Genomic DNA, 26,000 nt, shown 5'->3' on the forward strand with positions numbered 1-26,000 from the left:
TGATACGTTGTGACTCAAGGACCAAGAAAATGGTCCTTGTTCATCACTGTTTCAGCAGTCCAGTATGAGTATTATGTAATAGATGTTTAATGTTGAGACATAATTCTCTATTAGGCTCCCACCTTTCTGCATGTTTTATGACAGCTTTCCCCACCCAGACTATCTTTTTAAGGATCTTTGTATAGCCAACAGCCTGGGAAGAGGAGATAATGTTTCACCCTATCTTATAAGGCACTAACTTAGCATTACCCAGACTTCCAGGATGTGGGACACATGGATTCAAATGATGGGGTTTGGATATGGCTCCCATTAGAGGAAGGAGCTAAAGTTATCTCTTGAGTGGGGTCCTTTAGGTCAATTCAATGGATTTAGCGTAAGCACGTCTACTTACTGATGTTCGAAGCTTTCCCAGTGTAGATGATATCCTGTTGGCTCTATGTAAATTATATCTCAATTTTAAAAACCCTTAGTTTGAATGGTCCTGATTATGGTAAGTATTGTCACACATATTGGCATTCAGATAGGCTGGCTGATAAATCTGAACAAAATTCCAGAGCCTACATTCTGAGGCCTGTTTGTTTACCAAGTAGTTTCTTGGGACTGGTCAATGTGGAAAATGTACAACACTCAGTCTCTCCAGTAGCCAAGGAAAAACTCCTGTCTCTTCAGCCCATTACCACAAAAAAAGGAAGCCCAACATCATATTGGGCTTATTACTCCTTTCATCTTTGCAGTAATGGGGATAATACAAATCTCTCTGGCTGATGATTTGGGTAGTTGGAACCTCTGGCCTCCACCTGGAGATATCCTTGTGGTTTTGGATGTGGCCTTTCTAATACAGATGCCAGATATATATTTTGTTTCTGATTTGAGGCTACCAATACATTCCATACTTGTGACTTCTGAAAATTTTACCCATTTGTTTTGTGGTAGAGGAGGTCCCACTCTGTGGATCCTTGCCTCTGCCTCCTCTTGAAAACTTGACTACACACATTGCACCTTCAGCACCTTCCCATTGTTTATCTCTTTTTGGATTGTCTATCACCTGACTTTGGCCATGTAACTGCGGCCCTTGAAAGTTGTTTGCATAATTTTTCACTAGAGCCTGACAGTTTTATGCATTTTATCACAACAGTTACTCAACAATGAGCTAGTTAATAGTCTGACTCTGCAACTCTCACTTCCTTCTGTCTACACAAAATAAAATCATTTGATCAGTTGACTGGGGATCAGAAAGTGATCAACTGCTACAGATACTTCCTAAGTAATGAGAAAATGCATGAGTAATTAGAAAAAATGTATGGAAGGTAATACAGACATATTTTGACGAATCAGGTTTCTTTCCTGATCATTCCTACACAAGACACATATTTATTTTCCATAATAGCAAGATCCAGGCTAGCATAATTAACATAATTTCATGGGGAGGCCTGGCCAAAGGGGGTTTACAATAAGTTTTATAGTTAAGTTTATAAAAATGCACTTGTTCCTCTTGTTCCCTACCCTTCCAGACAAAATGTGAAGGTGTGAGTGGGGAATGATTAGAAAAAAGGTGTTGTAGCTACATGAAATGGAACACTCTAATTTTTTGAGAAGATGGATGGAGAACAACCTCTCAGTGCCATTGAGGCTAATACCTTAGGTTCTGAGAGGTATAGGAAAGGAAGAGACATTAATGGCCTTTTGTCCTTCAGAACTACCCCCAAAGCCTTCATCCACAAGAAAAATGCCCCTCAAAGCTACAAGAACCTTTAAATTAACTTATTTCTGGGTCTGCCATCCCTTTCTAGGAGGTTGTGGAACACAATTTGATAGTCATTTCCCTTAAGTTTACTGAGAAGTCTATCATGACAACAGGGGAGATGAGAGCAGGAACAGAATGCAAATTCTGCCCCGCCCACGTAAATCGTCTCTGGATGTTTCCTCCACCCGCATTCTCAACCCTGCCATGGACCAGACATATCCTACCTGGAAGGTGTCCGATTCATAAAGCACCTTCAAATGTTTATGGAAACAGCACTATGGCCTGGAAACCATTTCAGTCAGCCACAACTCACTGGCCAGGGTTGTTTTAGATGTCATGATTTCATTAAACTTCTTCCCCAAGAGCCAAGAAAGTATCCGTAATATCTAATACTACAGGTGTCCCTGGATTAAAGCCTCAAGTCTACTTGGAAGGTAAATACCAAAATGTAAGGGTAAAACCACCTGAGCTATTATAGTAATCTTAATTAAATGCATCACGAGGATAACCTAATAGTTTTAGTCCTAGCCTCTGTCAGATTATTCTGAGTGGCCACTGGGGTGTGTACTTATGGGAAAATTTGCCATGTAGAAAAAAGGGTAGATATTGTTGGAGACACTTTCCACTGACCTCTAACAGTTATGCACGTTATATAGTAGCTTTTGTTCTAGACTCTCTTCTCAAAGATGTTAATATAGCTACCAGCCTTGAAAGATGAAGACAGTCTTTAGTGTTTCCCTCTGGGCCAGAAGTCAACATTTGTTGTTTGATATAATAAAGATAATGATATTCTCTGGAGCACGGGATGGGCAGGTTTGCTAACATCCCTTTATAAAGGGATGGGGTTTCTTAGGCTCAGGATTCCTAGGGGAGAAATTCTTCAGATTCCTCCCTGAGGAACTTGGGGGCCAAGGTTAATAGATATGAACATGAAACTCCTGCTGCCTGATGTGGCAAGTAATAAATATCTCATATCTTCTGCGAGCACCCATGAATGTGTAGCAGCTTAAATTGTTTGACTGCATGCAGTACAAAAACTCAGAACTCTCCTAGCTTTTGGTACTTAAAAAATTATGGTAAACCATGCTTAATAAAACTAAAGCAAATTGACTCCTGGTTATTAGTGTCCCCTTGGTTAACCATTTGTTAAACGCAATCACATTTTGGAAAGGCAACAAACCAATGCAAAAATTTCATGGCAGATTGACAGAAACTTTTTGATCCTGGCTACTTTATTAATTTTTAAAAAATATTTTAACAGCAATTATAACATACTGAAAATATCCAAATATATTTCTGATATCATGTAAACTTCAGACCATGTTATATCTGTTTATGTGCCTGTCCCATCCCCAAGTATGATGCCTGCCATATTGTAAGCATTCAGTATTTTTGTTGGCTGGAAGGGAAAAAATAAGTTTGAATAGATGTTATATGATGACACTGTGATAAGTTTTAAAGAAAAGAGAAATATGGACTTAATCCAAAAGCAACTATTTTTATTGTCTAACTAAGTGATAAAAGGGAAGTCCTGATTAAATAAGTCTTATACTTCTAAACAGAAAACTTAAATACAGAAATAGAAAAGTACAGGGACACTCTGGTAACTTGGTTATGCAATCTGAAGTTGTAAGATTAATTTTAAAATAAAGTGGCAGCAATTGAAAAAGGGTAAAAAATGTCAAAGGAAAGCAAAGCAAAAATGCATTCCTAATTGGTACTTGGCTTTAATTTTTAGCTCTCCCAAATTATAATCTCTGTATTGCAAATAAATTCATCCATTTAAAACAAAAACCTTTAACTTCCTTACTAAAATCCTATAATAATGTTCTATCACATTTGAAATAAAATTCAAAGTTGTTGACATTATAACCTAGGCTTTATGTGGACTGACCTTTGGCCATTTTTGTTTGTTTGTTTGTTTTTCCATTACTAATCACTTCTACCTATTGCTAATTTTCAGTGACTTTAATATACCAAGGAAGTTCTGGTTTCAAGACTTCCATACTTGTCTTATACTTAGCCCAGAGAAGTATTACCCTATAGCTATTTCTTTACTTTATTTTCATATCTATATTATAATATTATACCTTATTCAGGCCTTCCCTGATCTTCCAATCAGATTATATGCTCTATCCATAAGCCTTTCTTGTTTTTATAGTAATTTTCAAAATCTTATAGTGTGCTACATAGATATATATTTATTCACTGTCTGTCATCTCAGGTTAAATGGAAGCTCTGTGAGGTCAGGATTTTATCTATCTTGTTTACTGTGGTAAAAACAATGCCTGAAACATTTAAGATAATCATTGATTTGAAATATTCATTTACAAACATTTTGTTCTGTTTTATGTTTGATTAGAATTAAGATCCTCCTGAAAACATCTATAAATATCATTTTTTTAAAAAGCTGAAGGCACTCAAGAGCAATAAAGCAGTCAGAAGTTAAAGAAACAAGATCCCAGAGAGTAGAGTTGCATGCTGATGTAAATTGCTGATGTAAACTCTGTATTTCGCTCCATTTTCCTTCAGGGAAATTCCAATTCTATTAACAGAAAAGAGAAGCCAAACAGAAACTTGAGGCTGGCTTGCAGCAGTTTCACTGGGATGAAGAGACAGAGGTTGATGTACAGGGATGCCAAGACAGTTAGAACTGAAGGACTGAGATCCCCAGGAGTAGGGAACCACAGAAATGTGAGCTTGGTCATGCATAAAATTTTCCTTCATGCCTCTGCCAATTCAGAGCAGTGCATGGGTAGGAGGATGACCCAGATCAAAGTGCAATGGCAACAGTGAGTGCTAAGAAGCTAAAAAGACATTTGGTCTGTTACTTGATTCTTTCTTGAAAGGAAACAGAATTCAGAGACAGAAAATGTGAAGGTAATCTGGTAAACATTTCTCTTTAAGTTGAGACATCACATTGGCTCAACATTAAGAGAAACCAGAAATACACCAGCCCTAACAAGACTTGAAAATAAGCCTCAAAAGGATCTCTGCCTATATAGTATCTGCCCGCCAGAATAAAATTAAACCCTCTTTAAGGAAAGAAAATATTTCCCAGAGTCTTTACACTTTTAAATATATTTTTGATACTTAACCAAAATTCAGTGCTAAGAAAGAGAATAGACTGACTCAAAATATAAGAGGTCATCAATGGAAATAAACCCATAAATGATCCTGATGTTTCAGTTAACAGAGAAAGCTTTAAAAGTACCATATTACTTCAAATGTTCAAATTACACATAGAAGATGATAGAAAACATCAACAAATAACTGAAATTTACAATAAATAATTGAGTAGAAATTCCAAACTAAAAACTGGGATAACTAAAATTAAGAATTCAATTGATAGGCAAAAAAGTTTAGATAACTCAGGAGAGATCATTAGTGGCCTATAAAATAGGTTAGTAAAAAACTTCCAAATTAAAATGAAAAAGCAAAAAAAGAATGAGTCTGAGTTTAGAAGAGTCTGAGAGACACATGACAAAGATGTGAAAGAGTGATAATAAAAGATGTAATATTTGAAATAACTCTGCCTAAGCAATTCCCAAAACTGATGAAAGACATCAACCACAGACTCAAGAAGTCAAAAAAGAAGAAGTCATATGACTTCTCCCATTCCAAGCAGAGAAAATACAGAGAAAATTACACTCACCATGAAAAACAAAAAGAGGAAATGAACCTTAAAAGTAGTCTGGGAGTGGGAAGACAATATCTTCAAAAGAGAAAACATAAGATTTATTACTTAATTTTTAACAGAACCAATAGAAGCCAGAAGCTAATAAAGTTGCAAAGCAGAAGAAATGTCAAAACATTCAGAAAAAGCTTTTGACAAAATCCAGCACCCATTTATGATAAAAGCTCTCAGCAAAGTAGGAACTGAAGGAACATATCTGAAGGAACATAATAAAGATCATATATGACAACTTCACAGCTAACATCATACTCAATGGGGAAAAACCAAATGCATTTCTGTTAAGATGGTACGAGAGAGGGATGCTCAGTTACTACTCTTATTCAACATGATACTGAAAGTCATAGGCACAGACCAGAAGAAAAAATAAAAGACCAGTCATCAGACCAGAAGAAAAAATAAAAGGCATCTAAATTGGAAAGGAAGAAGTAAAACTGTCATTATTTGCATTATTTGCAGATGACATGATACTATATACAGAGAATCCTAAAGATTCCACCAAATAACTATTGTACTAGAATTGGTCAATTAATTCAGTATAGTAGCAGGATGCAAAATAAACATCCAGAAATTAGTTTCATTTTTATGTACCAATAATGGACTATCAGAAAGGGAAACTAAAAAAAAAATCTCATTTACAATTGCATCCAAAAAATACCTAGGAATAAATTTAATCAAGGAGATGAAAACCCTGTACTCAGAAAATATGACACCGAAGAAATTGAAGATACAAATAAATAGAAGTATATATCATGCTCATGGATAGAAAGAATTAATGTTGTTAAAATGTCCATACCACCCAAAGCAATCTATAGATTCAATGCAATTCCTATCAAGATCATATTTCATAGAACTAGAACAAATAATCCAATAATCCATTTATGGGGAACCATAAAAAATCCCAAATAGCCACAGTACTCTTGAGAAAAAAGAACAAAGTTGAAGGAATCACACTACCTGATATAACTATACTGTAAGGCCACAGTAATAAAAATAGCATGGTATTAGAATAAAAATAGACATACAAATCAATGGAACAGGATAGAAAGCCCAGAAATAAACCCATGCCTTTTAGTCAATTAATATTTGACAGAGGAGGCAAGAACATATAATGGGATAAAGATAGTCTATTCAATGAATGGTGATGGAAAAACTGGACAAATACAGGTAAAAAAGAATGAAACTAGACTTCCTTCTTATACCATATATAAGAATAAACTCAAAATGGATTAAATGCTTAAATTTAAGATTCAATACCAAAAACATCGTAAAAAAATACATAGGCAGTAAAATCTCAGACATTTAGTAATATTTCTTTCTGATATATCTTTTCTGGCAAGGGAAACAAAAGAAAAAAATAAATAAATGAACTACATCAAACAAAAAGTTTTTGCACAGCAAAGGAAACCATCAACAAAATTTTAACAAATCCCACTGAGTGGGGAAACATATTTACCAATGATACATCTGATAAGGGCTTAATGTCCAAAATTTATAAAGACTCCTACAACTCATAAACACAAAATCCAATTTAAAAAATGGGCAAAGGGCCCTGGCTGGCGTAGCTCAGTGGATTGAGCATGGGCTGTGAACCAGGCATCGCAGGTTCGATTCCCACTCAGGGCACATGCCTAGGTTGCAGGCCATGGCCCCCAGCAACCGCACATTGATGTTTCTCTCTCTCTCTCTTTCTCCTTTCCTTCCCTCTCTAAAAATAAATAAATAAAATCTTTTAAAAAGTGGGCAAAGGACATGAATAGACATTTCTTTAAAGGGGATGTATGGATGGTCAATAGACATGTGAAAAAATGTTCAACATCACTAACCATCAGAGAAAGGCAGATTAAAACCACAATATCACCTCACACTTGTCAGAATGGCTATTGTTAATAAATCAATAAACAAATGTTGGCAAGGATGTTAAAAAAAGGGAGCCCTCATACACTGTTGGTGAGAATGCAGAGTGGTGTAAACACTATGGAAAACAGAACGGAGGAGTCTCAAACACTTAAAACTGGAACTGTATTATGACCCAGCTGCCACTTCTGGATATATATTTGAAGAAACTCAAAACACTAATTTGAAAGAGTATATGTATCCCTATGTTTATATATATACATGTATATGTGTATATCTATATCTATATCTATCTATATCCATATCTATCTATATATACGCACATATATAAAGAGAGAGAGAGAGAGAGAGAGGAGAGAGGAAAGGAGAGGGGAGGGAAGGGAGGGGAGGGGAGGAGAGGAGAGAGCCTGTCCAGAAAAAGTCCAGCCATTGTTAATATAACAAGGACAATTTGCACGACATCGATGTAACCTGGCAGCCAAAAAAATGTGCAAGTGATGACTTTACTGTACTAGTCATTGAGGGTAGTAGAGCCATTGAATGAGCACATGTACTGTATGGCTGTCACATTCAAAATGATTGAATAATGCAACAAATCCGCATCATATTTTGCATTAAGCTTGAACATTCCTCTACAGAAACTATTCGGATAATTCAGAAGGCCACAGCTATGGGCAACTGGTGATTGGTAGCTTCATTGTGACAATGCAAAAATCATGCATCTCATCTCATGCAGATTTTTGGGTAAGACATCAAATCACCCAGGTGATTCATCTCCCACTCCTACCCCTACACAACCCAGATTTGGTGCCCTGCAAATTCTGGCTTTTCCCAAAACTAAAATCACCTTTGAAAGGGAAGTAATTTCAGACCATCAGTGAGATTCAGGAAAATATAATGGGGCAGCTGATGGCCACTGGGGGAACTGTGTGAGGTCCCAAAGTGCCTACTTAGAAGGGGACTGAGGTATTATTGTCCCATGTACAATGTTTCTTGAATCTTTTATCTTCTTCAATAAATGTATCTATTTTTCATATTATATGGATAGATACCTTCTGGACAGACTAATAGTAGATAGAAAGATACAGATAGATAGATGATAGATAGATAGATAGATAGATAGAAAGAAAGAATGTATACACACATACTATTACTTGGTTATAAAATAGAACAAAATACTACCATTCTTGACAGCATGGATGGTCTAATAGGGCATTATGCTAATTGAGGTAAGTCAGCCAGAAAAAGAAAAATACCATACAATTTCATTTATATGTGAAATCTAAAGAAAAATATAGATGAACAAAGAAAACATAAACAGACTTCCAGATACTGTGAACAAGCTGATGGTTAACAGAAGGGAGGGGAGGTAGGGGACAGGCTTAAAAAGTTGAAGAGATTGAGAAGTAAAATTGGTATTTATGAAACAGTCATGGGGATGTAAAGTATAGCATAGAAATGTAGTCAACAATATTGTAGTAATTATGTATGGCCATTTGGATACTAGAAATATCAGGAGGAAATACTTGGTAATGTATATGATTGCCTAACCACTATGCTGTACACCTGAAATGAATACAAAATAATATGGAATATAAACTTAATGTGAAAAATAAAATCATAAAGTAAAAGAAATTTTCAAGCAATCAAAAACTGAGCTGAACTAAAATATATATTAAAGAAAGTTCTTCAGGCAAAGGAAAATGGTACCAGATGGAAGCACTTTAATGTAGGAAGGAGTGAAGTGGATGGAAAAGTGTAATCACAAAGTAACAAGCTAATATAAGAAGAAAGGGGGAAAAACAAAAATACACAGTTAATGCAAAAAAAAGGCAAAAGAAAAACATAAAACGGATTGGACAAATAGAAAACAAATAGAAAGATGGTATATAGAAGCCTAATCATACTCTTAATTAAAATAGTCTAAATACACCAATTAAAAAAAATAAACGTCAGGGTGAAATATAAAAATTACCAAAACCCAACTATAGATCCTTGTGAGAGTCAACTTTAAATATAAAAGCACAGAAATGTTAAATGAGAACAGTTAGAAAAATATGAAAATATTAATTATGAAATTGTAAAGCAAAAAATGTATTGTAGTTTTGAAAATATCAGAGGAAGTAGCCATTAGTTCAGTTAAAAAGGGAAACTAAGATTAAAGGGGAAAATTTTACTATAGTAAAAGGGTCAATAATACAATGATTGAACTATTCTAAATGTTTATGCTCTGATAACATAGTCTCACAGTACAAGGTAAAATTTTACAGAACTAACAACTGATTCAGAGAAACCCACCATTATAATGCATTCTTCTGTCAATAACTGATAGACTCCCCCCTACTGCAAACAATCACTAACAACAGAGAAGATTTTAAAAACACAATTAATAAACAAGAAGTATTTAAGATTTTAGTATATGTTTAACATCTGCAAATGTACATTTCTTTCAAATGTACATGGTATGTTTCCCCAAATAGATTTTGTGCTGAGACAAAATTTTAGGAATATCATCAATTGGAGTTTAAACTCTTCCAGAAAATATAAACAGAGGAAACACTTTCTGAACCAAATGTATAAAGCCAACATAAACTTCATATGAAAATCTGAATTGAGTTTTATAAGAAAGAAAATTTACAGGCCAGTTCCTTCTGGCATATAAATGTAAAAGACCTAAACAAAATATAGCAAATAATAGAGATCTATAAAAAAGATAATACATTATAATAATATAGTTTATTCTATAATATAAGGTTTAACATTTGAAACATGAATGCTATATGCATTAAAAGTACGTGATAAAATCCAAACCATAAAAAGAATCACTACAATCATGATCATCATATCAACCTCTTGGAAAGGTAAGAAGATGCTAAGGAAAGTAACTTCCTTAATTAAACACAGAGTTTCTGCAAGAATTGATATTAAAAAACACTTTATTTAGTGATGGTGTATGGAAAGCTTTCACCCTGAGATAAAGAGCCAGAAAAAGATGTCTGCTCCTATTCCACTTGTTCCTGGAGATAGAAGTTAGGGCAATAAGGCAAGAAAAACAAATGCAAGGCCTAAGGATTGGAAAAAACAAAATAAAAACTGTTATTCTGAGATGACATGATTGTGTACACAGAATATTCAAAAGACTTGAGAGATAAACTACTAAAATTTATACATGATTTCAACACAGTGACTAAATACAAGGTTAATATGCAAAAATAAATATAATATCAAAAAACATCAAATACCTAGGAAAAAATCTAAGCAAAAATGTGCAAGACCACTACAGAGCACTGTAGACAAAAATCTTAAATGGCCTAAATAAATGATGGAATAGCCTGTGTTCACAGATTTAAAAATGCAATCTTCCAAAAAATATCAGGTCTCCCAAATTGATTTATAGATCAATTTCACTGCAATCTCAGATAGAATCCTAATATTTACTATGGAAATTGAAATATTTACTATGGAAATTGACAGGGTGACTCTAAAATTTGTACAGAAACAAAATGGGTCAATAGAGCTGTATCAGTTTTTTTCTTTTTTAAAGAAAGAACAAAGTTGGAGCTCTTATAAGACTATCAAACCTTATTATAAATTGGAGCAATTAAAGTAATTATGTAAGGATAAACAACATAACATTGAAAAAAATTAAGAGAACCTACGTAAAATCACCTGAGTTTAGGCAAAGCTTCAACAGCAATCAATTATGAAAAGTATAGTCTGTACAAGTGGTTTTAAGTCAATGAGCTAACCAAGTGTCTATGTATGGGGGGTGGGGAATCTTGATTCCTTCCCTACACTACTCACAAAAATTAATTCCAGATGCATCAGAGATTAAGATTCTGAAAGTTAAGGTAATAAGGTTTCTAGAATATGATCTAGGAAAAGGCAAAGACTTCTTATATGTTACAACAATTAAAAACTTTTATTTTTAATTTAAAATTAGAAGCATTCTATTCATCAAAATGAACCATAAAGAGAATAAAAAAGAAAGCCTCAGAATTTAGAGTGGACATTTGCAAGAACAAACAATGTAGTATTCAGAATATATAAAGAACTTGTATAAAACAATAAGAAAAAAGTGTATAACCCAACTGAAAAATACGCAAACACTTGATCATGTCATAAAAGTGAATACCTAAATGGCAAGTAAGTATATGGAAATGTATTAAACATTATTAGTTATGAGAAAAACTCAAATTACAACAATATACCACAGCAAATCTACTGCATTGGGGAAAATACACGAGAATACAAAGCTGGTGAGAATAGAGCCACACTAAATTTCTCATATCTGCTTATCAAGCTGTAATTCGATACAATGACTTTGAAATATTATTAAGCACTATCTACTAAACACAGGTAAACACTATGATCCAGAAGTTCCATTCCTAAAAGAAATGTGAATATGCATATCGAAAGACATGTATGTATAAGAATGCTCATAGCATCTTTAGTCATAATAGGTAATACTGGAAATAATCCAACAATAACTAATCTACCAAGAGTAGAACAGATTTCTAAAAAGTAGTAAAATCAAATAATGGATAAATACATGCTAAAATGGGTTTTGTACAGCTGCACTCAACCACATAGTTAAATTTCACAGACATAATATCATGGGAAAAAAGAGTACATACTATATGACTCCACTTACAGGAAGTTCAAAAATAGAGTGTTAACTGCCTAGAGAAGAGGGAGCAAAATGTGCAAAACTAAGGCTGTAAAATACAATGCTCTATACAGTAAAAGTGTACTCATTTTGGTTGGAGCATATGAAGCCACAGGGAAGAAGTGGTGAATATGTCTGTATAGCTTGCTACCTTTTTGTGGAATATGTAAATAATAATTTAAAGAGGTTGTTCTCATTGTTCTAGACAATAAGGAATTATTAAAGGTTGTTGAACAAGGCATATATGAGGTCACAGTAATATTTGCAACATGTAAATCTGGGTGAAGAGTATCCAGAAACTCTTGTAAATATTTTATGACTATGTTTACACAATATACAAGCTTGTTGGATAAATGAAGATGTTAAGAATTTAGAATACCTTTTCAAATGTTATTTGAAAAATCTGTAACAGTTTTTAGAAGATAAAAACCTTAGAAACTGGTTTAGCTCCAAAATAAGTATACTAAAAATATTGTGTGATCAATATTTATATAAGTTGGTACTTACTTCATCAAATGTGAAATCCTCTAAATCTATTTCTTCATATTCTTCTTCAGATTCCTCATTCTTAATAGCCTCTAGAGCTGTTGTCAGTTTCTTTCGCAAAAGAAATCCCTTCCAAACTGCCTAAACAAAAATTTAAAGCATGTTATACAAGGTTATAGATCAAACTGCAAACCAGATTCTCTGTATTATCCCATTAGGAAGATAAAACATCTTAGACCTTAGTTTAATGGCTCAGTAATCTGTTTTTTGAACTTTATGTGACACTTAAAACTGCAAGATAAATTAAATAACTGCATGTGTCTAAAGTTTTGAATCTCAGGAGACTTTCCTTGTGGTCAGCAGAAAAGAATCTTTAAAACTCCCTCAACTGCACATGTAGGTCAACCAATCAATTATCTAATAATTCCTCCAGGACCCATTCTAAACTAAGAACAAAGAGGTACAAAGGAAAACCAATTTTGCTAATTTTCAAATGATTATGTACAAAATAAACTAACACACATTTAGGAAAATTTCACTATATATAAATGGCCACATTAGAGAAATAGTATCCTGGCTCATAACAATAAACTAATTTTACTTTAAAATAGACTAAAAACAAAACAATAGAATTAAAAACATTCAGATTCTTCAGTAACCTTAGAGTGGGAGAAAGTTTGTCTCACTATAACTGTAAGAAGCTTCTTATTTAAAAAACGAGTATCTTTATATACTGCTATGTAGTAAGGGCCAGGGTATATTAGGTATAAAAGACAAGGAAGAAATGTGGGGTGTTTCTGTCTTTTGATACTTAAAATATTTTATAGATAAATGTATATTACCATTTACCTATGAAAGACTATATATAAATATATAATAAACATAACCATTATATAAGCATACATTTAAATACATATGTATATGTGGATTCTAATGTTTATAAAGTAAAAGCATATATTGTAAAATTAGTTTTATAAAATATTAACTATAGATGCAGAAAACAAGATGGAAGTCACGGAAACAGAAGCCAGACTTCTCTAACTATACTTGCTTAGATTTCACTTTGAACTGTGTGTGCTTAAGATAATTGTGAAACAAATAAATATTTTAAAAATTCCTAAAAAATATAAATATGTTTCATTCTGTGGGTATAAGCACATAGAAGTTATTTAAAGTGACTTTAAAATAGATTTATTTAAGTATATCCCTAGTTATATATACTCAAAGGGCACAATTAACTATAAAAGATACCTCAACTATGTTTTCAGTAAGAAAAATGTTAATGACATGTCAATATTGCTATTCTTAAACACATGTACATGTTGAGAAGTAGAATATACAAATGGACAATGGGCACACCATATATGACAACAGAAGTCACTCACAACCTCTGCAGCAACGAGCCTAAGAACCAAACCACAACCTCTACAACAAGTAGCCAAGAATGGTGAAGACTTGGTCAATGACTGATACTGAAAAAAAATTGTCAGTTTTTTAGGTTAGTGATGTACTGCAGTTACATTTAAAACCATACATCTTACAGAAATCTGTACAGGTTGGAAAAAAGGAAAGAGAACATGGACATGGACAATAGTGTGGTGATTGTGGGATGAGGGTGGGGGATATATGGGGGCTAACTGGTAATAAAAAACAATAAAAATGTTTTTAAAAATAAATTTATACTGACATATTTTTAAAAAGAAATGATAAGCTACCTGATTTTTTTTTTTAATCTAGTGATGAGGAGGTAGAGGTTAGATACCAAGATTAGGTAGAGACATAGGAAAAAAAGGGTATAAAGGAAATTGTTTAATCCAGGCCTTCAGTGACAAAGGTGGATTCACTGTGGATCATAAGTGATCCAACCCAGTGCATCAGGGACAGAACTTCCACAAAGCCTCAGACTATACAACACATAGTGGTGTTTTTCTGGTGTAAGACATATAGCTATCTCCCTCATTAATCTGTGTCAGGAACTCAAGCCCCAGGCATTTCTACTATATGAAAAAGAATTATAACATAAATATGTAATGAGTAATGTTCAGATTATTTTTATTTATTTCTGTAAAGGCTTCAACTTTCTCCAAGTAATCCATCTATGATTGATTCGTCTTTCTTTCACACTTTCAAATCAATTCCCCCCTGGCTTGATGGCTACATCTATGTTAGACATATCCGACACTTTCCTTCTCTAACTGCCATCAACTCCAGTCTAGAACATCCCATACATTGTTCCTTATTAAAATCCTTCACCCATCTATGACCATGTTCCTCCTATATTTTCGTATTCTAGTTCTTATGGTAGTCTAGTTACACTATAACTTATTATTCCAGTAATATGAAATCCTATGTTCTTTTTCTTCCATTCTCTTTTACTTGGAATTCCATTCTCTAACATATTTACATTAAATATTATGTTTCTCAAAGTGTATCTTGCATCCTTTATATTAGTTAGGGTAAGGTAAGTGCTATAACAAAAAACCCCAAAAATGTATAATAACTAAGAAAAAACAGATTTTTTCTTGACCATGTAACAAACATTCAGACAGAAAACAAGACAATGGGCAGCACTTTAACAGACAGTGATTCTAGAACTTCTGGTCAAGATAGCAGCACAGGAAAACACAGCTCGCTTCCTCACACAACCACATCAAAATTACAACTAAAATATACAACAACCATCAGTCAGAACTCTCAAAAATCGAGCTGAGTGGAAGTCTGACAACCACGAAATTAAAGAAACCACATCAATCCAGATTGGTAGTAGGAGTGGAGACACAGAATGGGCTGGCCCTATCTCCATATGTGGTGGATAAAAATTTGGGAAGGCTATCTCAGGAGCAAGGAACCAGGCCCCAAACCACAGCCCAAGTTTCCAGTGCCAGGAAGATAATTCCCCATAACTTCTGGCTGCAAAAACCTGCAGGGATTGAGTCAGTGGAAGAAACTTCTGGAGTCCCAAGCAGTTCCCCTTAAAGAAACCACACAAAGACTTACACTCACTTCCTCTGAGCTCTAGCACTGGGGTAGAAGCTTAAAAGGCACCAGTAGAATACAGGGAGGAACTTAATTGTTGGCATCAAGGCAGGAAGATGGAGGACAGCTTTCTCCCAGACAGAAAGACTGGCAGAAGCCATTTCCTTTCTGAGCCTTCCCCACACATAGCCACAGAGTGGGCAGGTTGCTGTCATATCTGAGACTCCATTGATTTGGCAAAGACTGTTTTTGCCTCACCCTGAAAATCCCGAGACTCTGTCCCACCCAACTTACTTACAAGCACACCAAAACTGTTAACTGTGACTTTTCCATATGAATGGCTGGTCTTGGCTCATGTTTCACAACTTCCCAAACCCTAAACAAGCAACAGCCAGCCTCAATAAGTCCCTAGACCCCATACGTCTTGCTAAGTTGCCCCAGGCATGGCAATAGCAGCAGCCAGTCTAGATTCACAGCTTGGTTTCACCTGGGAATCTCCAAGCCCAGCGCAAGTTGCAGCCATCTCAGATTGCTTTACAGCTCAGACAGGGTGGCCTCAGACAGCACATAGATGGGGGCTGACCTTGGTCCATACCACCTCAGAAACTCCAGAGCCTGTGTACCCAGTGGACAGCTACAGACTATGTCAGAACACCACCACCCTGCCCCTGCACAGCTGATCCTCCACAGAGGGCAGAGGTTGGTGGACAGTGGTCACAGCCAATTCTTGTAGCTGACTGGCCGCAGTAAATCTCTCCTGTTAACCTGCCAATAGCAATCAATGCTCAATTACAAGAAGAGAGTGTATGCAGTCCATACAGAGGGCACACCTCAAGCACCCATCTTGGGTGATAGGGGAAACTGTGCCACTGGACCTACTACATTAGCCAATACTACCAAGACAGGGAGTTTTTTCTAATACACAGAAACAAACACAGGGAGACTGCCAAAATGAGGAGACAAAGAAACATGGCCCAAATGAAAGAACAGATCAAAACTCCAAAAAGCACTAAACAAAATACAGCTAAGCAATCTATCAGATGCTGAGTTAAAAAAAATGGTTATAAGGATGCTCAAGGAACTTAGTGAGGACCTCAACAGCATATAAAAGATCAAGTCAGAAATGAAGGATACACTAACTAAAAGAAAGAACAATTTACAAGGAAGCAACAGTAGAGTAGATGATGCCAAGAATCAAATCAATGATTTGTAACATAAGAAAGCAAAAAACCTCCAATCACAAAAACAGAAAAAAAAAGTCCAAAAATACAAGAATAGTGTAAGCAGCCTCTGGGATAATTTCAAGAGGTCCAACATTCTCATTATAGGGGTGCAGAAGAAGAAGAGAAAGGTCAAGAAATTGGAAATTTATTTGAAAAAATAATGAAAACTTTCCTAATTTAGTGAAGGAAATAGACACGTAAGTCCAGGAAGCACAAAGATTCCCTGGATGCAAAGATGGACACAAAGAAGCCCACTCCAAAACACATTATAATTAAAATGCCAGTGGTTAAAGATAAAGACAGAACTTTACAAGCAGCAAGAGATAAGCAGTTAGTTACCTATGGGGGCATTCCCATAAGACTGTCAGTTGATTTCTCAAAAGAAACTTTGCAGGCTAGATGGGACTGGCAAGAAATATTCAAAGTCATGAAAAGCAGGGACCTACAGCCAAGATTGCACTACCCAGCAAAGCTATCATTTAGAATTGAATGGCAGATAAAGAGCTTCCCAGACAAGAAAAAACTAAAGGAGTTCATCATCACCAAACCATACTATATGAAATGTTAAAGGGACTTATTTAAGAAGAAGAAGATGAAAACTATGAACAATAAAATGGCAAAAATGCATATTTACCAGTAATTAATTAAAAACTAAGTAAAAAATAACAGAGACAGAATCATGAATACAGGGAGCATTTGATCATTGCCAGATGAGACAGGGAGGTGGGGGAGTGGATGAAGAGCTGAGGAGATTAAGAAGTACAAACAAGTAGTCAGAGAATAGCCACAGGAGGTAAAGTACAGTATAGGAAATGGAGTAGCAAAAAAGCTTATATGCGTGACCCATGAACTTGAACTATTGTGGGGGAATTGCCTGAGGAAGTGGGGGTTGCTGGGTGGAGGGGGGCAAAAGAAAATATTTTGGACAACTGTAATAGCATAATCAATAAAATATAATTTTAAAACAACAACAAAAACATAGAGTGATTCATATATCCATACTTTGCAGACTGCAATCCAAAGAGACAGCTTCCAAGGGATGCCTCAAAGGCTGTCTTCATTTCATACAACCAGAAAAGGAAAAGAATAGGGAGGAATGTCTGTGGGAGGTTTTATGGGTCAGACATGAAAGTGGTGGACATATTTTTCACTCACATTCTATTGACTGGAACTAAGAAAAGGGGACATACTAAAGTGCTAGGGAAACTGGCTAAATGCTAGGAAGAAGAGGAGGAGAATGTCAGTTTTGGTAAGCATAAAACAGTCTTCACTACAACATTCATGAAATCTTCATTTTGCTCTCCAGGATGACTTGACAGCCTTAAATTCATATTTTAAGATGGATGATTTTAAAAATTTATGATTGTACTCAAGAGAAAAGAACAAAATTGAGTTGGCTTCAATGATTTTAAGTGCCATGATGTACAATAAAAGAAACTTGTTCTAATTTGCAAAGAAAGGCTAAATCATGCATACTTTTGTTACAAATATAAAGAAGCTGAAAATGTTCAAAAGAACATTCAACATAATCAGTCACTGAACTAGACTATTCCATAAAGCAATGAACTTCTTTTTATCAAATGAAATGAAGAAAAACTTTAATGTCTATTTACCATTGGTGCTAAGAGATGTACTACTCATCAACAGATGACAGGAGAGAGTTTGGACCACATGACATATTCATTCCTCATGTAGCAGATAGAATTTTGAGATTCAGAATTTCCTTGAATCTGTTGCCCTTTCCCCACTCCCACCACTATTCAGGTATCAGTATAGTTTTATCTATGCACTGCACTGCCCTTAAGAGCACACTCCAAACAAATTAAGCCAGCTGAAATACAAAATATATTCATTAGAAACATAGCAAAGGTAATGTTCTTGAAAAATATCACTTTAATAAACAGCAAATGCCACAGACTTCATTTAAGGCTATTCTAGTTGCTTATGCCAATACCTCTGGAGGCATCCCTGACTCCTGTCTCCCTCTCATATACCATAACCCCATGGACTGCTATTATCAGTTCTACCTTCAAAGTGTGTGTGCATACCTGTAAGATAAATCAACATGTATTCTGGAATGTGATTTTCTTAGCATTTCTACTGAAACAATCTTGTCCATGCTGACATTATCTCATGCCTGGAGGTAATAGCCTACTAATAGCCTACTGCAACAGCCTACTAATTGATTCTGTTGCTTCTACTCTTATCTTCCTTCAGTAGAATTACAACATAAAGAATACCTGATATTGTGAGTCCACTGCTCAGCTTCCTGTAATACCTTCCCATGTCATTCATAGTAAAAGCCAAAGTCTTTATAATGGTTTATGCTGTTTAAGTCGTACTTGTCTTCCCTGATCACTCTCCAGTCACACTGGCTTCTTGCTGCTCTTTGAACACAGTATTATGTTCCTAAATCAGCGCATTGAAATCTCGTATTTCTCTGCCTGGACTATATTCTTCCCAGATATCTATTGGCTTACTCTCTCACTGCAGTGTCACCTTTCCTGGTCTTCTATATCAATTCTATCTAAAATAATAAACTTTCCTTTGACACATGCAAACCACCTTTTCCTGCTTTATTTTTTCACATAATACTTATCACTATCTAGCATATTTATTTATTAACTGCATATCTTAACAGAATGTAAGCTAGTAAGATTTTTGTGCCAATATATACTTGCTGATTAAATGAATAGAAGGAAACGCTGAATTTTTGTTTAATTATGATCATTCAATTCAGGTCAAGTACCATAAATTTCCACAGACCTTATTTTAGGTATTTATTTAGTTTATGTCTCCCTCTTCCAATAGGATATAAACTCCATAAGGGTTGAAATCTTGTATATTTTGTTCATAGTTATGGTTCTCGAGCCTAGAACAGTGCTTCACAAATAGTAGTTTCCAAACACTAATTAATGAGTGAATAAATAAAAAGATGAATGTGACTAGGTTGAACTTCATTTTGAAATCTGGTCTTTGTGGGGCTGAATCAAGTCTATTTAATACTTGCTTCCTCAATTTTGAAGTTAAAAGTATATTTGAAGGGCTTTCACAATTATTTTAATAGATTTTAAAAGTGCTTTGAAAAATAACTGAAAATTAGGTCAAATGATACCTGTTTTGGCTATTGGGATATGTGACAAATGGTACATGTGAGCAGATGCTTTAAATATAATTGTTTAGTTCAGCTTGGCCCTCAGTCATGAGAATGGTATTTCCAACTTACAGGTTATTCCTTCAGCCTCGATACTAGGCAGAGGTACAGCCAACCTCCAGCCTACATGTCACATGAGTAAGAGATAAATCCCATGATTTGAAAACTGCTAAGATTTAAGTGTTGCCTGTGACACAGAATAATCCAGTGAAAGATGACTGGTACATCTCTTTGGACTATTTCACCAAAAGATTAAAACTAACCTGAATAAGAATAGCAGCCTTTTCCTTCTGCTCTTGGATATTCACAGTATTTTCTCTTTTTTCTTTCTTTAAAATAGTTTCATATTTGATGCAGGAATTTGGGTGGTATTTCAGGAGTCTTGTTGAAGCAATATGTAGTTTTGTAGGAAAAAGATACTGTCTACGCACAATGTAACCACGCCAGCATGCCTGGATTGCCGTAGCTGCCACACTAGTATGAAGAGAAAAGAAAATATTTTTCATTCCTGAAAATACACAGTTGTAGATAAGGCCCTCATAAGCTATATTTGTAAACCTGGACTACAAAAAGTATTATTTAAAAAGAAGACATCATCTTTTGTTTATTGTCAGAGCAGTAAAGACACTAGGTAAACTTTGTAAATTTTGCTATGAATTTAATTCACACATTCAATCACCAATTTATTTTTTCATCTTTTGAACAAAAATTAGAGAGTTTTAATGTACTATATATGATAGGTATTTTGGTAAAGAAAAGAGCCTGAAAAAATACCTGCACTGTATAACTGGTAAAGAATGAGAAACTTTTAAGATAACATATATAACCTCAGATAGCATCTTATATATTTCTCACCAGATAAATACAAATTTTACTAACTGTAATTGTGAAATTTTCTAAAGCTAACCAGTACTAAGTGCTTGAATTCCTTAGCCCAATATCATCAAAATTTCCCAACAAGAGAAAAATGTAGATGAGGGATATCTTCTTCAGTGACACTAACACAAGGACAACTTTCACTGCAATGAAAACAGTGAAAGATAAAAAAAAAAAAAGGTAGTTTACAGCTTCTTGAACATAGGGTGCTCTCCATGTTGAGAAAAACAACTCCTATTATTTCCTCATCATCATCACCATCATTTTTTTAGCAAAAATCATCATAACAAAAATGTCCTAAGTACCCATCAGTAAATGAATGGATCAAAAAACTGCGGTACATTTACACAATGTAATACTACACAGAAGAGAGAAAGAAGGAACTCTTACCCTTCGTGACAGCATGGATGGAACGAGAGAGCATTATGCTAAGTGAAATAAGCCAGGCAGTGAAAGACAAATACCATATGATCTCATCTATAAGTGGAACCTAATCAACAAAACAAACAAGGAAGCAAAATAGAACCAGAGCATGGAAATAAAGAACAAACTGACAGTGACTGGAAGGGGAGGGGGAGGAGGGTAACAAGGGAGAGAAGAGGAAGGGTCATAGGGAATGTGTATAAAGGACCCATGGACAAAGACAACAGGTAGGGGAGGACTGAATGTGGGAGGTTGGGGTGGGTAGGGCAGGGGAGAATAATGGGGTGAAAATGGGGACAGCTGTAATTGAAAAATAAAAAAATTAATACATTTAAAATATGTCCTTAGCATTAGAACACATGTAAATCACTTAGGAAATACCTATTCAGCTGACATGAATCTTCCTGAATTACTCAATGGCAAGGATCAGTAAGTGGGTATACATTTTCCTTTACCTTTATTCTTTAGGTCTTTGGTCTGTCAATATTTTTAGTTCTTCATCCTTCCTTATTATCATCATGTGGCTATTTTATGTATCATGAATTAATAAGTTCTAAATATTGTTTATGTGTGTTGGGAGTTAATGGGGTTCAGGACACGTGTGGATGGCACAAAAACGTAACCATGCAGAAACTTCATTTCTTTAATATGACCTTTTCTCCTTTCCTTCCTTTGATTCAAACTGACTAATCCAGCACCTTGACTCATCAGCCTCCCTCTCCCTTGCATGACCACTCCCTTAATCATTAAGCCCTCAGGACAATGAGATTCTAGTCAGCATTAAAAAATCTTAGTGGGTTTGGCTGGGGTCAGGGGGTATGGTGGGAAGAAAATGTAGACAACTGTAATTGAACAACAATAAAGTAATTTATTTAAAAAAAACAATCTCCCTGGCTGGTGTAGCTCAATGGATTGAGCACGGGCTGTGAACCAAAGCATCGCAGGTTTGATTCCCAGTCAGGGCACATGCCTGGGTTGCAGGCCACGGCCCCCAGCAACCGCACATTGATGTTTCTCTCTCTCTCTCTTTTTCCCTCCCTTCCCTCTCTAAAAATAAATAAATAAAATCTTTTAAAAAATTTTAAAAATAAAATAAACAATCTTAGGAAACCAAAGCTTGTGTCTATCAATCACAGAGACAGATTTTCCATCAAACTAGAAATAACATCCAGGCCTCACTTGTGTTTCACCTCCAGGCCCAGAAAAGCCATGGCTGACATCAGGACCAGGATGAACTGATCAACCATCCCCTATCCTAGCACCAATCAATCTGTAGAGACTATGACCTGACCATGACCCTAACTCCCTCAGTCACCATGATTAATGATTTTCCCTTTGTATAACCCATTCTCTAGAAGCCATAGGGGAGCCAGGTCTCTGAACATTAACTCACCTGTGGAGCAAGGGCCAATCCTAAAAATAAACTCTTACTTTCTTTGCTGCAAATTCCTGTTCCTGTGCTGCTGGGCTTTGATGCACTCAGGCAAACAGACCCCTTTAGTCCAGTAACAAAAATAATTTTCCTTTCACACTCTAAGTTCTTCTAGCTGTGCTAATAATCTAATAGGAGAAAATGTCCAAGTTATTATAATGTGTATTTGGTGGAGCCATAAGATGTAAGGCCAAAAAGGCATTGGGCAGTTGAAGTTTCTATGCCATCCTGGAGCTAAGGATTAAGGGAGGAGGATGTGGTTTGGGACTTCAAGGCCAGGGAGACAGTTCTCATAGAAATGAAAAGCAAATGTTTGCTAAATAAATGTTTGCTGGGCCATCCTTAACAATGGGGCACAGAGAGGACTTTGAATGAATGAGCCTTGATAAGCTCTTCTCTATCACATATTAGTTTATATTAAACTTTGAACTCCGAGTGAATTCCAGGGTATTTTTGGAGGGTCCCCTCTAACATACTTAATGAAGTATTCCCCTTGATATTTTAAGTACCCACTTGGCACCACACTTGGTTATTATAATATTATTGACTATAATTCCTATACTGTACTTTATGTCCCCATGACTATTTTGTAATTACTGATCTGTACTTCTCAATTCCTTCACCTTTTTTACCCAATTGCCCACCTCCCTGTTCTCTGGCAGCTACCAGTCTGCTCTCTGTAACCATGAGTCTGTTTTGTTTGTTTGTCTATATTGTTCTTTAGATTCCACTTATAATTGAAATCACACTTGTCTTTCTCTGACTTATAGACTAATGTAGTATATCATTTCTCCTTAAAAATTCATTTTAATTATTTAAAGATTAAGGGGGTAGAAAAATAATTTTACATTTACTCATTTTAAATGAAAAACTAGTCAATGAAATCAGAACCTGCCATAATTCAATAAAATTAATATGTACTTAATTATTAGTGCACATTATAGAATGTAACAACAATAAAAAAGTTATCAAAAACATAATAAATAAGTATAATAATGATTTAAATCCTTTACAAATGATTATTATTTTGGTATTATTTATTGTTATTTGGTAACATTAACTAATATTATCTATAAAAATAAAAAATATACAACTGTAAAAGAAAAATGATCTATAAATCTTACATTTTTTCATAATGTTCAATATTTGGGTGATTCTTCAGCATGTAATTTGTCACTGCTGTTTCCATGAATGGGATTCTTTTGGTGGGGACAGCACTTGATGTGTTGTCTTCTCTCTTCTGGTCTACTATTTTTTCTTGATTTCTTCCTTCTGTATCTTCACATAAGGGGTTGGTTAATAGGCAATGACTAGAACCAGAGTCCACCCATTTTTCAGAAATATCTGGTGAGTCCAGGTTATGTTTGGTTGCACAAGAGTGAAGGGCTTGGTTTTGCAGTGTGCTATCACCATCTGCAGGAGCCACATAATTTTGCTGGGCTTCTGATTCACCTCTCTTGATTATACTTACATTCCCATGTTCATGCACATATCGGTATTCATTACTGAGTTTCATTACTTTTTTAAAATAATGACAGAGATTTTCTGCAACATCCAAGGTGAAAATATTTCTGAAAAATAATGAGAACAACTAATAATAAGAATATATCAACAAACATTAAAATAAATATAGGTTTTGAAATTTTCTTTGTGTGGCCTGACATGAACATTAAGCTTTAACATAACATTCATTAAAAACTTATTTCTGGTTGTTTAGATAAAAATTGATCATGTCTAATAAAATTTGAAAATATTTGTTTAGTTAATATAGATCTGTCAATCCAGACAAAATGTCTGGAAGTTTTAGAACCATTTTTATTTTAGGTATTTTTGGTACAAATGAATGAGAAAAATCCATGCTTTTACTACCATAAACATGAGAAATCATGGCTGCCTAAATTTGGAGAAGTTATTTATGAAACAAAGTTAAAAGTACTTTCTACAGTGACGCTTGCCATGCAAAATATTTGTATTGGACTTTTAAACAAAGAACTTACATTATGGGAAAGTTTATATTCCCATTTTTCCCTGGAAAAAGAATCCATTCCAAAGAAAATTCAAATACTTTAAGACATAAATGGTTGTGATTCTCTTGAACAATTGTTGGATTTTTATCTTATTGAGGTAATAGTTTGTGTAATTAATCAAACTTCCAGTTTGCCAGATAATGGCTCTTCATAAAAAATATACAGGACTTTGCACTTGCATGGGCCTTATTCTTGGCTACATTTTATCTTCCTTTATTTTTGTTTTCTAATTTAATTTTATTTACTTCAGATAATATATTTTATGACTATATTTAATATGTAGCCACAAGCTGCCTTAAATTTATTCTGAAACATTTTAGGATAGATGTAACCATATATAAAAATTTTATCCATACCATACAAAATGAAAGTTATATGTCCTAAGATATAGAAATAATTATTACTGACTGTTAGTCTAGGCTCCTCTAATATTTTCTTTTTAAATTTAAAAAAATTGTTTTAGAGAGAATGGAAGGAAGGAAGAAAGAGAGGGAGAAAAACATCAATATGAAAGAGAAACATCAATCAGTTGCTTCTCACAGGCATCCTGACTGGGGACCAGACCTGCAGCCCAGGTATGTGCCCTGAATAGAAATCAAACTTGTGACCTTTTGTTTTGAAAGAATGATTCCTGACCAACTGAGCCATACCAGTCAGGGGATCAGAGCCATATATTACAAATAAATAACATATTTACTATATTATATTTAAAATATAAATATACATATATTTAAGAATTTATTTTTTTAGAGAGAGAGCAGAAGGGAGGGAGAAAGAGAGGGAGAGAAATATCAATGTGTGGTTGTCTCTTGCGGGCCCCCCAACTAAAGATCTGGCCTACAACCCAGGCATGTGCCCTGACTGGGAATCGAACTGGTGACCCTTTGCTTCTCAGGTCTACACTCAATCCACTGAGCCACACCAACCAGAGTGGAGCCCAAATATTTTTGATATTTTGTATTTCATTAATTTTTAGCTAATAAATCAGAAAAGTTCAGTTCAATATCAGAATATCAAATGTTTATGGGTAGGTGTTAAGTTTACCACAATTTGTGATCAAAGATATAAAATACAGTTTATTTTCCATGAGGAATGTTAAGGGTCACCTTTACATAAAAAAATTGTACATTACCCTACATATACAAGAAGATATAGGTTTAGATTTGTGCACAGATATATCTAAATAATCTTAGTATTTGTTAAAGATAAATATTAATTATCCATAAAAATTGGGACTAATTTCAAAGCTGTTAAGTTTGTTTTTAATGTGAATAAACTATATTTTAAAACACTTATATAGAAAAATCACTCATATAGATGAGTACGTATGAAAGTACAGAGAGCAATATTTCAAGAATATAATTCAGTAATTAAGACATTTGGAAGCCCATATTATTGTGCAAGTCATAAGGGAGCCTCATAATAAGTGAAATATGAAA

General features: G+C 34.7%; 1 protein-coding gene across 4 annotated transcripts in view; it reads right to left on the reverse strand.

The window, feature by feature from the left end:
* The window catches only part of LRRIQ1 (leucine rich repeats and IQ motif containing 1), a 229,395-nt gene that overhangs the window by 112,026 nt on the left and 91,369 nt on the right, over nucleotides 1-26,000 (reverse strand). For all 4 annotated transcript variants that reach the window (XM_036018605.1, XM_036018604.1, XM_028532854.2 and 1 more), the window contains 3 exons: nucleotides 23,659-24,105; nucleotides 20,067-20,277; nucleotides 12,472-12,591 (listed from right to left, as the gene is read on the reverse strand). In XM_036018605.1, the coding sequence (XP_035874498.1) occupies nucleotides 12,472-12,591; nucleotides 20,067-20,277; nucleotides 23,659-24,105 (778 nt within the window). The remainder of the gene's footprint in view (nucleotides 1-12,471; nucleotides 12,592-20,066; nucleotides 20,278-23,658; nucleotides 24,106-26,000) is intronic.

Source organism: Phyllostomus discolor, chromosome 2 (genome assembly GCF_004126475.2).
Source record: "Phyllostomus discolor isolate MPI-MPIP mPhyDis1 chromosome 2, mPhyDis1.pri.v3, whole genome shotgun sequence".
Taxonomy (NCBI): Eukaryota; Metazoa; Chordata; class Mammalia; order Chiroptera; family Phyllostomidae; genus Phyllostomus; species Phyllostomus discolor.